Genomic DNA, 15,244 nt, shown 5'->3' with positions numbered 1-15,244 from the left:
CTCTGGCAGGCGTCCAAGGTTCTAATCTCAGAACGGGCAGCAAAAACACGATTCAGTAAATCCGACGGGAGCTGAGCACAATGCCGTATTATTCGATTGCTGCTAGATCAAATAAAACAAAAATATATTTATGTGAATACTGTATATCGTAGTCGTACAGGAGAAAGTGACCAACTACCGAAACGTAAAATGTTCAGGAGGGCCATTTAAGTCACTTTTGCTTGGCAACAAAATGAACACCAATGCAGTTAGTCATTTTTAACAAGTCAATATATTATACTTCCAAGTTTAAAATCCTTTCGAATCTTTTTCAGGGCAATATTAAGCTAGTAAGATATCAAATAGTCAATGATCACGTTTTTTAATAGATTTATATTATCCACTGACACTTCGTGATGGAATTGCATTTTTTATTTATTATTAGATTAAAACAAATATTTTTAGCTTTTCCACTTTATTTTTATTTGACCAGCGACCGGGTTTCGTCGTTACCGACATCATCAGACTGGTGGTGTCGGTAACGACGAAACCCGGTCCTGTATGACTACGATATATTTATTTATTTGACATTTAGTAGACCCCCGAAAAGATTAAGATACAGCTGGCAGTCGATATCCTAAGAGTAACACGAGATTATATATATATATATATATATATATATATATATATATATATATATATATATATATATATATATATATATATATATATATATATATATATATATATATATATATATATATATATATAAACATATATATATATATGTATATATAAATCATATACGTATATAATATAGACTAAAAAATCATCACACCGCTTTCCGCAAAAGTAGGCAGAGAGGATAGAACGCTACACCAATCCGCCTTTGCAAACAATCTTCGCTTCTTCCATCATTATTCATACATCTCCCCACACATACCCGCCAATTATTACGACTCCTAACCTGACTACATTCAAGTATTTGACATACTTTATCATGACGAGTATTCCTCGGTCTTCCTCTGCTCGCATCATAAATTTGTATTACACACTCATTCGATTCACATGCCCAAACCATATCAACTTTCTTGATTTTATCGACAATGCTTATCTTAGCCTTGCATTCCTTCATTATATCACCATTGGAACATCTACCATACATGGTTTTGCCGCACTGAGAGATCACATCCCGACTGCATTCAGCCTACGTTCATCCTTCTTTTGCCAACTCCATGCTTCACCTCATTCATCATTAACGGCGTCATCAGATGTAATTTTTGAATCATTAAGACGGTCGATCGGTTTATTCAGAAAGAGTGGCACATTTCCAATTTCCAAATCGCTCGTTTGCCAATTTTTATCAAGTTTACGAAGGATGCGATTTCCGGAATGTATTATGTCACCAAAACCTGACGAATCGCTCACTCCTTTCAACAACGTCATATATTAAAAATCGTCAATTTTCAGCTGTGCATGTTTTTAGAAATTCCAGAATATCTACTAAATCCCAGCAAAAGCGGCATATTTTTAACTTTATATTTACCCGCTACAGGGCAGAAAGTGTTGTTTTTGTATTTTGAAGAAAAGAAATTGTTAATTTTTTTTTTTAATAAGCTAAATATTTTTCAAATGGTGAAAAAACCTTCAGGTTTTGCCTAAAAAGATCTGTTGCACGCCCGCCTCCGTAGTGTAATGATCATCACGCTCGGCTACCGTTCTGGAGGTCCCGGGTTCGATTCCCAAGGGGGGTAAAATAAATATAAGTAAATTTTTCACTGTAATATATATTCAACATTACCATGGACTGGTACCTGAAGCGGAGGGCTGATCACCTTTCCTTCATGTGTAAAACGATCATGATAACACTGCGTTTATAAGACACAGTGCCCTATATGCACCATTGGGGTGCGGATAAGGGTTTCAATATAAAAAAGTGACTTGATAAGTTCCCAAATATTTAAAGTTCTGTTGGTATCTCGAAGATGAACTTTTCGTTAGATTTTAGTATTATGTATATATATATATATATATATATATATATATATATATATATATATATATATATATATATATATATATATATATATATATATATATATATATATATATATAAGTAACTGGTACAATTAGTCAGGTCTCTACTACATTTAGTATAAAATGGCCCGACATTCCACTAGCTAGTCTTAAAGGCATATTTTAAAAACACATGACTCAATATTGGGCAACCGACCCAATCCGAACTTGTATGGAACCCAGAAATAGTATACATACTGAAATACATACATTGTCCGAAGCGTATTTTTAATATATGGAGTATACATATTTGTAGAATGGGCAGCGTGGTGTAGTGCTTCTTCTTCTCAACCTTATCTGCACCCAATGGTGCATAAGGCACTGCATCGTATTGATGCGGTGTTATCGAGATCGTTACCTACATGAAGGCAAGATGACCACTCCTGCGTTTCAGGGACCAGTCCAGGGTAATATGAAATAAATATTACTACTACTACTACTACTACTACTACTACTACCATCACGCCGTTTCCCCGGAGGGGTAGGCAGAGAGGATGGAACGCCACACTCTTCTGTCCTGACATACACTCCTCGCCTCCTTCACATCCATACATCTAGTCATACATGCCCTCCGATTACGCAGACTTTTGACACCGCCAGATTTTAGGTTCTGATTGATCTGATCGTGCCAAGTCTTTTTCGGTCGTCCACGTTCTGTTTTCCCTCTCACATTCGCCACATATATTTTCTTAGTCATTCTCTCGCTATCCATTCGCTCCACATGTCCATACCACCGCAAAGAGCATTTTAAAACATTAATAAATATTAATGTTTTAAAATCACTAATATTTATTTTCAACCCCTTCTGGGAATCGAACCCGGGACCTCCAGCACGGTAGCTAAACACGCTTACCATTACACCACGGAGGCTGTAGTGTAGTGCAGTATTCCAGAAATTCTTAATCTGAGGGTCCTTAGTTTTAAATATTTTTAAAGCACTCCCGAAAAATATATATGTATTTTATTATTAAGGGGATATTCGCAAACACAGAATTCATTCCAACTGAGACCACCGGAAAGATCATACGTCTGTTTACGCCCAATTTTTTAAAGAACGTATATTAGATTTTTTTTCAAATATATATAAAAAATAATTATGATTTTTTTAATGAAAAATATTATATTTGTATTAAATACACATCGCTCACTCCTGTCAACTACGTCTTATATCAAAAAACACGATTTTTCAGGAGATCGTTTTTAAAGTTTAAAAATATAATAAAATGTATTAAAAACAAATATCAAGCCACTTATTGAACTTTTTACTGTGCAACAGATCTTTTTGGGTAAAACCTGAAGATTTTTTTCTCCATTTGAAAAATATTTACCATATTAAAAAAAAAACATTAAACAATACCGTTTCTTAAAAATGCTAAAACAATACTTCCTGCCCTGTAGCGGGTAAATATCAAGTTAAAAATATGCCGCTTTTGCTGGGATATAGTACATTTTCTGGGCATTTAAAAAACATGCACAACTGAAAATTGACGATTTTTGGAGTGAGCGATATAAATTTTATTAAATATATATACTTAAAATTCGGCAGCACGGAGAGTCGGACGTCAGGTAACGCCTATTTTTTTTTAAAGAATATATAATATATTGATTTTTTGTTCGTTTTTTTAACATACATATACGTATGTATAGAAAAAAATAAAATTTTTAAACTCCTTTCTCGTCAATAACTATTTTCTTTTCAATACCATATAATTATTTCGAAGTAAAACTTAAATTTTGTAATGCAAAAACGCTGTTTTAATAATATTAAAAAATTACATAAAATGTAACCTGGATTTAGAGAAAAATAAGTTGCGACTAACGAATACTTGGCCTTAAGATCAAAAACATTTATATAACTTTTTTTTAATAGTCATTTTGAATATTGGCATTATTTTTCGATGACCCTGTATAATGGAAAATCCCGATAAATTCCGGGTTTCTACTATATCAGCAATGAAAGCAGGAACTTGAAGTCTAACAATACCACAGCTGCGACTATAAATTATAACGTATTTTTACGTTATGACACACTCATAACAAACCCGTGCGTTTGGTTTTAACCCACAGTCTGACATTCCTTGGCTAGGTAATGAAAAAAAATTACACACATGAATATATATATATATATATATATATATATATATATATATATATATATATATATATATATATATATATTTATATATATATATATATATATATATATATATATATATATATATATATATATATATATATATATATATATATATATATATATATATATATATATATATATATATATATATATATATATATATATATATATATATATATATATATATATATATATATATATATATATATATATATATATATATATATATATATATATATTTATATTTGTCCGCCTCTGTAGTGTAATGTCAGCACGCTCGGCTACCGTTCTGGAGGCCCCGGGCTCGATTCCCAGGGGGGTCAAATAAATATAAGTGATTTTTTCACTGTAATATTTATTTAATATTACCCTGGACTGGTACCTGAAGCGGAGGGCTGATCACCTTTTCTTCGTGTGTAAACGACCAAGATAACACTGTGTTCATATGAAGCAGTGACCTATGCACCATTGGGGTGCGGATAAGGATTTTATTATTTTTATTATATATATATATATATATATATATATATATATATATATATATATATATATATATATATATATATATATGTGTACATTATATGTACATTGCGCCGCCTTGAATCTGTTTGTAAACTGCTGCTGTCTAGTTTACAAATGTTAAATATGATTGACGTACGACGTCATTTGAAAATATTATAGCATCTTCCGATACGGTGATTAATTTTGCGCCACCCGTAATATTTTACGAAAATGATTGTTGAATTGGGTTCTTTTTAATTCTGAGTCACTTTACATACATACATTTGTAAAATGAAGTCTATTAATAATTTGTAACTAACGGTCTTGAACGATTTTGGCAGACGGCGATTTATTTTGGGTGACAGCTGTTACGCTCCACGTGAGAGTATTTTAAAAATGCGACAGCTGATGAGGCGTAGCGTCAAATTTCATATTTTTGTTGTGAAAACCATAACGGAGAGTCACCAACGCAGAAAATTAAATAAAACTGATAAAGTCTACAACATTTTGAGTGTGTCCAAATACTTGTTCCCAAATCTGGATTATCTCCAATTAGGGGTTATTTTTTAAACCAGCCTGTGACGGTCGTCAGACCCGTAAATGCCCAGACTTTTATATTCTTCTTCATCTTTGTTGAGATGTCAAAAAAATTTGTATAAGATATTTTAAAAGTAGAAATGTTTCGTACATAAATGAATTAAATTGTATATTATTTTTATATATATATAATTTATATATATATACATATATATATATATATATATATATATATATATATATATATATATATATATATATATATATATATGTATATATATAAATATATATAAAGATATATATATATATATATATATATATATATATATATATATATATATATATATATATATATATATATATATATATATATATATATATATATATATATATATATATATATATATATATATATATATATATATATATATATATATATATATATATATATATATATATATATATATATATATATATATATATATATATATATATATATATATATATATATATATATATATATATATATATATATATATATATATATATATATATATATATATATATATATATATATATATATATATATTTTTTTTTTTTTTTTTTTTTTATCATTATTTTTTTGTTGACATCTCATCAAAGATGAAGAAGAATATGAATGTCTGGGCATTTACGGGGCTGACGACCCTCATAGGCTGGTTTAAGTGATCACTTTACACACGTGTAACATTCACAAATTCTACTCATTATTGACAAACGCACTACTCAAATTCTTGGAAGTTCTATATATATATATTTTTGAAACATTGTTCTTGAATCACTAGAACTTAACTAGAGACATCTATTGGTGAGATGAAAAGAAGCTTTTTATTGAGCAGAAACTCTTTTATTAGTATGTGAGGTCCGAATCCTAGATTATAATCACATACATGAGAATAATCACCAAAAGGAACATACATATAGTGGTATATTTTGAATAATATTTAAGATATTGACAAATCGAATAAATTATATCGCTCACTCCTTTCAAGAACGTCATAAATCAAAAATCGACAATTTTCAGTTATGCGTGTTTTCAGAATGCCCAGAAAATGTACTATATCCCAGCAAAAGTGGCATATTTTTAACTTAAGATTTACCCGCTACAGGGCAGAAAATGTTGTTTTGGCATTTTGAAGAAAAGGTATTGTTTAATTATTTTTTTTCTATATAATAAATATTTTTCAAATGGAAAAAAAACCTTCAGGTTTTGCCTAAAAAGATCTGTTGCACATGAAAAAGTTCAAAAAGTGGCTTGATATTTATTTTTAATACATTGTGTTATGTTTTTAAACTTTTTAAACATTCTCATGAAAAATCTAGTTTTTTTTTATTTATTACGTTCTTGAAAGGAGTGAGCGATATGCGTCTTCGTATGTAGAATCCGAATACGTGATTATCTAAAAAGTCATAATTTTTTAGTTGATACGGTTTTGATCTAGGTGTGCGATATATATAGTAATGTAGATATGATTTTATCCGCAGATATATTTTTAGACGTGATATATCTCAGTACTACGAGCCCAAGTTTTATCGGTCTAAATATTTGGTCCAATTATGAAATCGAGTTCACCGCTCTAAAAACCATGCAGCGAACAGATTAATTTTATGTTATGCATTACATAAGAAGTCATTCATCGCTTCAGTATTGTAAATATACAGGGTGGCGCAAAATTGATCATCTAATTTTGTATATTAAGTTTTTAATTATCAGATACCCTTATGAAATGTACGTAAGATTCTTCCCGAATTATTTTACATATTAGGAGACGCCTGAAAACATCATCTTCGATTTTTATTTTAACCATTATTTTTTTTTATATTATTTTGAGTGTGTCCAAGTATTTGTTCATGAATTCTTGGTTTGAGACAGTTGGGTAGCTAAACGCGCTAATCACTGTACTACGGAGACGCACATTCTAGACTTTGATTTTAAACTTCGATCGTTACGACTTGTGTAAATCTATTTTAACTGAGGAATACGTACATATATATATGTATAGGAATATGTTCATATATATATATATATATATATATATATATATATATATATATATATATATATATATATATATATATATATATATATATATATATATATATATATATATATATATATATATATATATATATATATATATATATATATATATATATATATATATATATATGAACATATTCCTATACATATTTTTTTTTTAATTCTTTGTACATAAATTTTTGCTTTATTCAAAGATGAATTTTAAAATAATTAGTTATTTCGAGTGTGTTTAAATCTTTGTGTATTAATCTGGATTTCTTCACTTAGGAGCTATTTACATAGATATTTTAACGTAGATGAAGAAGAGGCTGGCTTAAGTGATCACTTGTAAAATTCATCATTCTTCATTCAATGGGGTCTCTTTTAACTAAAAAAAAACTTGAATTCTGGCAAAAATGGTGCCTAAAAGAAGCATGTGAAATATCGCTCTCTCCTTTAAACAACGTCATATATAAAAGAAAATCATTCAATTTTTAGTTGTGCATGTTTTCGGCATGCCCAGAAAATGTACTATATCCCAGCAAAAGAGGCATATTTTTAACTTCATATTTACCCGCTACAGGGCAGAAAGTGTTGTTTTTGCATTTTGAAGAAAAGGTATTGTTTAATTATTTTTTTTAATTAAGTAAATGTTTTTCAAATGTTGAAAAAACCTTCAGGTTTTACCTAAAAAGATCTGTTTCACAGTAAAAAGTTCAATAAGTGTCTTTATATTTATTTTTAATACATTTTATTACATTTTTAAACTATAAAAACGATCTCCTAAAAAAGTTTTTTTTATATATGACGTTGTTAAAAGGAGTGAGCGATATGTCAATTGAAGCATAAATACATAATTTGCGAATTTTGTGTAGTTGACGTCCGCCTCCGTAGTGTAATGGTCAGCACGCTCGGCTACCATACTGGAGGTCTCGGGTTTGATTCTTAGGGGAGGGATTGAAATAAATATAAAAGTATTTTTTTCACTCTAATTTTATTCAATATTACAAACCCTGGACTGGTACCTGAAGCGGAGGGCTTTCCTTCGTAAGTCAACGATCAAGATAACACTGCGTTTATATTATGCAGTGCCCTATGCACCATCGGGTGCGGATGAGGGTTAGAAGGAACAGTAGTTGACAATCATTGGTATAATGGTGAATGTTATCAAACCATATCCGCTCCCTATGTGGAGCATATGGAGTCCACAAACTGTCTCCAAGCTTTTCTGTCGGCTGCCAGCTCCCTTGCATCCTCCCAAGTCAGGTCCGCGTCTCGAAGTTCAGATGAGAACTGCCGATGAATTGTCAGCAGTGGTCGGGAACCTGATGCCTTGTAAAAGAGGCAAGCTTGATGGCGGCTCTCAGGAGGCATGCGGAGTACATGGCCAAGCCAACTGAATCGCCTATGATGAATACAACACGTGTATAAAGTGATCACTTAAACTGGACTATGACAGATCGTAAGCCCTGCGAATATCCTGACTTTCATATTCTTCTTCGTCTATGTTGAGATATCAATAGGTGTAATATAGTTTAGGTATATCGCTCACTCCTTTCGACAACGTCATAAATCAAAAAACTTGATTTTTCAGGAGATCGTTTTTAAAGTTTAAAAATATAATAAAATGTATTAAAAATAAATATCAAGCCACTTATTGAACTTTTTACTGTGCATCAGATCTTTTTAGGTAAAACCCCGAAGGTTTTTTCTCCATTTTAAAAATATTTAAACAATACCTTTTCTTAAAAATGCAAAAACAACACTTTCTGACCTGTAGCGGGTAAATATTAAGTTAAAAATATGCCGCTTTTGCTGGGATATAGTTCATTTTCTTGGCATTTCGAAAACATGCACAGCTGAAAATTGACGATTTTTGATATGTGACGTTGTTGAAAAGAGTGAGCGATATGTTTCATTAATGTATATACTCGTATGTATATTTTAAATTTTGTCAATTTTCTACTAAAGTTATATTATTTTCGACACTTTTAGAATGACCACCCGAAATCGAGGGACCCTTCTCCGACTGAATTTCTCGTTGACGTTGACGCGGAACCGACCAATCAGAGACCGGTAAAACTTTATGGCATGCCATCAGAATCAAAAGGGTCCATCTCTGTCATCTGTCATTCTTTCGCGCCAAATGTAACGCATTCTACTGGCAACATTTACGTGAAAAAAACGGAACCTGCTTGCCTAGCAAATAAAAAAATATTCATGGTTTTTTTCGCTATGAGCTGTCATTTAGTTTGTTTTTCATATTTGGAATCTTTAGCGCAGTTGTGAATCGTCTTTCATGTATGTAAATAAATCTTTCATATTTGGAATCTTTAGCGCAGTTTGAATCATCTTTCATCTGGTATTTAAATCAGTTTTTCATATTTGGAATATTTAGCGCCGTCATGAATCGTCTTTCATCTGGTATGTAAATAAGTCTTTCATATTTGGAATCTTTAGCGCAGTTTGAATCATCTTTCATCTGGTATTTCTATCAGTTTTTCAGTTATGATTCGTCTCTCAGTAAAAAAAATATATTTACAAATTGTCATTCAACTAGTATTCAAATGAGTTTTTTATATTTGGAATTTAAAGCACATTTTACTTATAATCTTTTAGCTATATATACAAAAAATGAATACTTACGAATTGTCATTCAACTAGTATTTAAATGAATTCTTAGTATTTGGATCTTTAGCACAATTATGAGTTATCTTTCATATGCAATTACATAAAAAAAAAAACAGTTAATAATTGTCATCCGAATAGTATTTAAATGAGGTTTTTATATTTGGATCTTTAGCACAATTATTAGTTATCTTTCATATAACAATAATAATAAAACCCTTATCCGCACCCCAATGGTGCATAGGGCACTGCGTCATATAAACGCAGTGTTATCTTGATCGTTCACACATGAAGGAAAGGTGATCAGCCCTCCGCTTCAGGTACCAGTCCAGGGTAATATTGAATAAATATTAGAGTGAAAAAATCACTTATATTTATTTTACCCCCCTTGGGAATCGAACCCGGGACCTCCAGAACGGTAGCCGAGCGTGCTGACCATTACACTACGGAGGCGGACGTATCTTTCATATACAACTACATAATAAGAACAGTTACTAACTGTCATCCGAATAGTGTTTAAATGAGTTTTTCATATTTGGAATCTTTAGCACAGTTATGAGTCATCTTTCAGTTACAATTACATAATAAGAACAGTTACTAACTGCCATCCGAATAGTGTTTAAATGAATTTTTCATATTTGGAATCTTTAGCACAGTTATGAGTCATCTTTCATTTACAATTACATAATAAGAATAGTTACTAAATGTCATTCAAATCATTTTTATTCTTGGAATCTTTAGAACAGTTACGATTCATCATTTGACTGGTTTATTTGAAATATTTTTGTATAAATCATTATTCGAATTGTTTATATATTATTTCGACATCATTTTCATGATTGGTGTGTTTTTAGATTCGTTTGCATTTCAGTTTTATTCAAACATTGTAAATCTTCATGTTTTATTCAACTGTATAAATATTAAAGACTTAGAATAACCCATAAATAGAGATAGTTATAACATACTTTTAATCTATCGCTCACTCCTTTCAACAACGTCATATATCAAAAATCATTTATTTTCAGTTGTGTTCAGAATGCCCAAAAAATGTACTATATCCCAGCAAAAGCGGCATGTTTTTAACTTAATATTTACCCGCTACAGGGCAGAAAGTGTTGTTTTTGCATTTTGAATAAAGGGTATTGTTTAATATTTTTTTTAAATATAGTAAATATTTTTCAAATGGAGAAAAAACATTCAGGTTTTACCTAAAAAGATCTGTTGCACAGTAAAAAGTTCAATAAGTGGCTTGATATTTATTTTTAATACATTGTATTATATTTTTAAACTTTAAAAATGATCTCCTGAAAAATCAAGTTTTTTGATATATGACGTTGTTGAAAGGAGTGAGTGATATGTATTTCTCCACGTCATTCCATCATGTGTTGACCAGAGTTGAATTGTGAATCTGGAATCAGGAAGGAAGTTGTGAGGCTTATTGTGTCACTGGCGTAATTTTTTTTAATCTTTAGCAAAGCTATAAATCATCTTTCAGCAAGTATTTAAATTAGCTTTTGATATTCAGTTCTGGTTCCAACCCTAATGTATGGAAGTGAGGCTTGGAGTTGCCAAAGGAGAATGAAAAAGCAGACTGAATGCAGTCGAAATGCGATCTCTCAGACGAATGTGTGGCAAAACGATGTTTGTTAGATCTTCGAATGATGAAATAAGGCAAAAATAATGCAAGCCAATAATAAGCATTATCTATACAATTGAGAAACGTGTGTTGAGATGGTTTAGACATGTGGAACGTAATAATGTAATAACGTTATAATAATAATAATGTAATGTAATAATAATTTTATAACGTAATAATGTAATAACGTAATAATAGCGTAACGTAGTAATGAGTAAGAAAAGAACGGTTAAACAAATTCATGAGGCGAATGTAGTTGGAAAAAGAAGCAGAGGAAGACCGAGAAATACTTTTCACAATCGGGTATGTTAAATACTTGAAAGTGGTCAGGTTAGGAGTCCAAACGATCGGCGGGTATGTATGACGAGATCCATGAACGTGGAAGAGGCGAAGAATGTTTGCAATGACAGGGTGTTATATTCTCTCTGGCTAGACCTGCAGGGAAGCGGCTTGATGGTTAGTTAGTTAGTTATTTGGAATATTTAGGACAGTTTCATCAGTAATGGTAACATCTTTCATTTGGTATTTAAATGAATTTTTCATATCGCTCACTCCTTTCAAGAACGTCATACATCAAAAATCGGCAATTTTCAGCTGTGCATATTTTCAGAATGCCCAGAAAATGGATTATATCCCAGCAAACGCGGCATATTTTTAACTTAATATTTACCCGCTACAGGCTTTTGTCCGCCTCCGTAGTGTAATGGTCAGCACGCTCGGCTACCGTTCTGGAGGTCCCGAGTTCGATTCCCAGGGGGGATCAAATAAATATCAGTGATTTTTTCTCTCTTATATTTATTCAATATTACCCTGGACTGGTACGTGAAGCGGAGGGCTGATCACCTTTCCTTCGTGTGTAAACGATCAAGATAACACTGTGTTTGTATAATGCAGTGCCCTACGCATCATTGGTGTGCGGATAAGGGTTTGAATGAATGAACAGCGCAGAAAGTGTTGTTTTTGCATTTTGAAGAAAAGGTATTGTTTAATTATTTTTTTAGGTATACAAAATATTTTTCAAATGGAGAAAAACCATCAGGTTTTACCTAAAAAGATCTGTTGTACAGTAAAGAGTTCAATAAGTGGCTTGATATTTTTTTTTAATACATTGCATTATATTTTTAAATTTTAAAAACGTTCTCCTGAAAAATCAAGTTTTTTTATGACGTCCTTGAAAGGAGTGAGCGATATATGAATCATCTTTCAACTAAACTTATTATTAAAATCATGCTTAAAAAAAAATCTACTTTTCCTTCCAACCAATTATTTCAGGAAGCCGAACTTTTGGAGCTACGAGAAATCTATTGCCAACAGTGTCTAAAATATGTTTATTTGCGCCAACATTTATTTCCTAAAAATAATAATAGATCTAGCCAACGAATTAATAATTTATTAGAAATCCCTTTTTGTAAATCCAGACTTGCGCAAAGACACTCATTTTTCATAGCTCCAAAACTGTTCAACTTATTCCACAAAGACTATTTGTTAGATGTTAATTCCCTAAGTTCGTGTAAATTAAAAAATTTGCTTAGATTATTTATAAAAGAGACAGATTTAAGTTCCTTTTTCATTTAGAACATGATCGCTAGCTTTTTACTTTTTTACTTTGTCATCTTTTTTATGTTTAAGTTTTAATTAAAAAAAAAATAAAATAAAAAATTGCTCACTGAGAGTCAAGTATTTTTATTTTTATTTTTTTTTGTATTTAATTTAAGTTTTTTGTATTTTGTATTAACTAATAATACTTAGAAACCTATACCCTTATACCCTGTACTATGACTATTTATTTTGTATACCCACACACAGGCCATGCCTTTGTGGGATCTTTTTTTGTATTTATTTTTATTTTTTATAAATATTTTTTGTTTTTGAATTTATGTAATGCAAAAGAATTTTAAATAAAGAAAAAAAAAAAAAAAAAAAACATCATAAGAACACAAATCATCTCCTTAAAAGAATAAAAGGACATATTTTGTGATGTCCTTTAACTCCTTCGTCGCATTTGCCTTAATCTCAGGAACCGTCTCAAATCTTCTTCCGTTTAAAGGTCATAGCTAAGCAAAACGGGGCCGATTGCCAAGTTATAGTCAAGCATCCACTAAACCTATCATGAGCGATGCATTTATATTGAAAAGTCATCGGTGCGGACGGAAATAAAATGGAGAGAAATGGCATTGGGTCGGCTTGGCGTAAATGTCATGTATACCTTAAAATAGCTACATATACCACATTATACACATATAACAAATGATGTATAAGAGGTATGTCAACTTGATACAAAGCATATATCGCATATCGCTCACTCCTTTCTACAACATCATATATCAATGATTAAAGAAAACACTTCGTTTTTTACCATTTGAGTTTTATTATAGACTACATGTTTCAGAAGTTAAACTTCCATCATTCAGGTCTGTATAATAACTAAAATATAAAATATAAAATTGTTCTATAAATAAGGAGAGGGGAAAGTAAGGGGAAGGGGTTAGTCAAGGGACGGAGTTTGAAAACAAAGGAAAAATGGAAAGCAATGGTGAAGAATTTTGAAACAATATATTATTTAGTAAATTATTATTAGAATTAATTATTAATTATTATTTATTCTAAAAATAATTTATTAAATAATATATTGTTTCAAAATTCTTCACCATTGCTTTTCATTTTTCCTTTGTTTTCAAACTCCGTCCCTTGACTAACCTCTTCCCCTTACTTTCCCCTCTCCTTATTTATAGAACAATTTTATATTTTATATTTTAGTTATTATACAGACCTGAATGATGGAAGTTTAACTTCTGAAACATGTAGTCTGTAATAAAACTCAAGTGGTAAAAAACGAAGTGTTTTCTTTAATCATTGTAACATGTGTTACCACAAAGTTAATGCCGAAACAATAAATAAAATATCATATATCAAATTTGTCAATTTTCAGTAGTGCATGTTTTCGGAATGCCCAGAAAATGTACTATATCCCAGCGAAAGCGGCATATTTTTAACTTAATATTTACCCGCTACAGGGCAGAAATTGTTGTTTTTGCATTTTGAAGAAAAGGTATTGTTAATTTTTTTTTTAATATACTAAATGTTGTATCTAAAAAGATCTGTTGCACAGTAAAAAGTTCAATAAGTGGATTGATATTTATTATATACATTTTATTATATTTTTAAACTTTAAAAACGATCTCCTGAAAAATCTTTTTTTTATATATATGACGTTGTTGAAAGGAGTGAGCGATACATGCGAATGAAGATGGAAGTCTGAGCATCCCAGGGCTTACGACCAGGCATTTTGGCTGGCTTAAGTGGTCACTTTATACACATGTATGACATTCACCATTCTGGCCATTATTTATTATATACAACATTTTGAGTGTGTCCAAATACTTGTTAACAAAATCTGGATTATCTCCAATTACACGAGTTATTTTCATATTATTTTTTGACATCTCATCAAAGATGAAGAAGAATATAATCCAGGATTTGGACCTCACATACTAATATAAGAATTTCTGCTTAATAAAAAGCTTCTTTACATCTCACTTATAGATGTCTCTAGTGAAGTTCTAGTGATTCAAGAACAAGGTTTCTAAATTGGTTCATATATATAGAGAACTTCCAAGAATTTGAGTAGTGTGTTCGTCAATAATGGGTAGAATTGGTGAATGTTACACGTGTGTAAAGTGATCACTTAAAC

At 30.6% G+C, this 15,244-nt stretch overlaps 1 protein-coding gene across 9 annotated transcripts in view; it reads left to right on the top strand.

The window, feature by feature from the left end:
• LOC148312756 (uncharacterized) overlaps window positions 1-15,244 on the top strand; it is a 41,110-nt gene that overhangs the window by 10,712 nt on the left and 15,154 nt on the right. The window contains exon 3 of one of the 9 annotated variants that reach the window (XM_088274038.1): window positions 9,285-9,365. The exons of the other annotated variants lie outside the window; for them this stretch is intronic. Within the exon in view, the coding sequence (XP_088130164.1) occupies window positions 9,285-9,365 (81 nt within the window). The remainder of the gene's footprint in view (window positions 1-9,284; window positions 9,366-15,244) is intronic. 9 annotated transcript variants of the gene reach the window in all.

This window comes from Brachycentrus maculatus, unplaced genomic scaffold (assembly GCF_059751285.1).
Source record: "Brachycentrus maculatus isolate JH-2025_06_01 unplaced genomic scaffold, ASM5975128v1 h1tg000033l, whole genome shotgun sequence".
Lineage (NCBI taxonomy): Eukaryota > Metazoa > Arthropoda > Insecta > Trichoptera > Brachycentridae > Brachycentrus > Brachycentrus maculatus.
The sequence above is the reverse complement of the archived record's forward strand: the minus strand, read 5'-3'. Positions and strand labels throughout refer to the sequence as shown.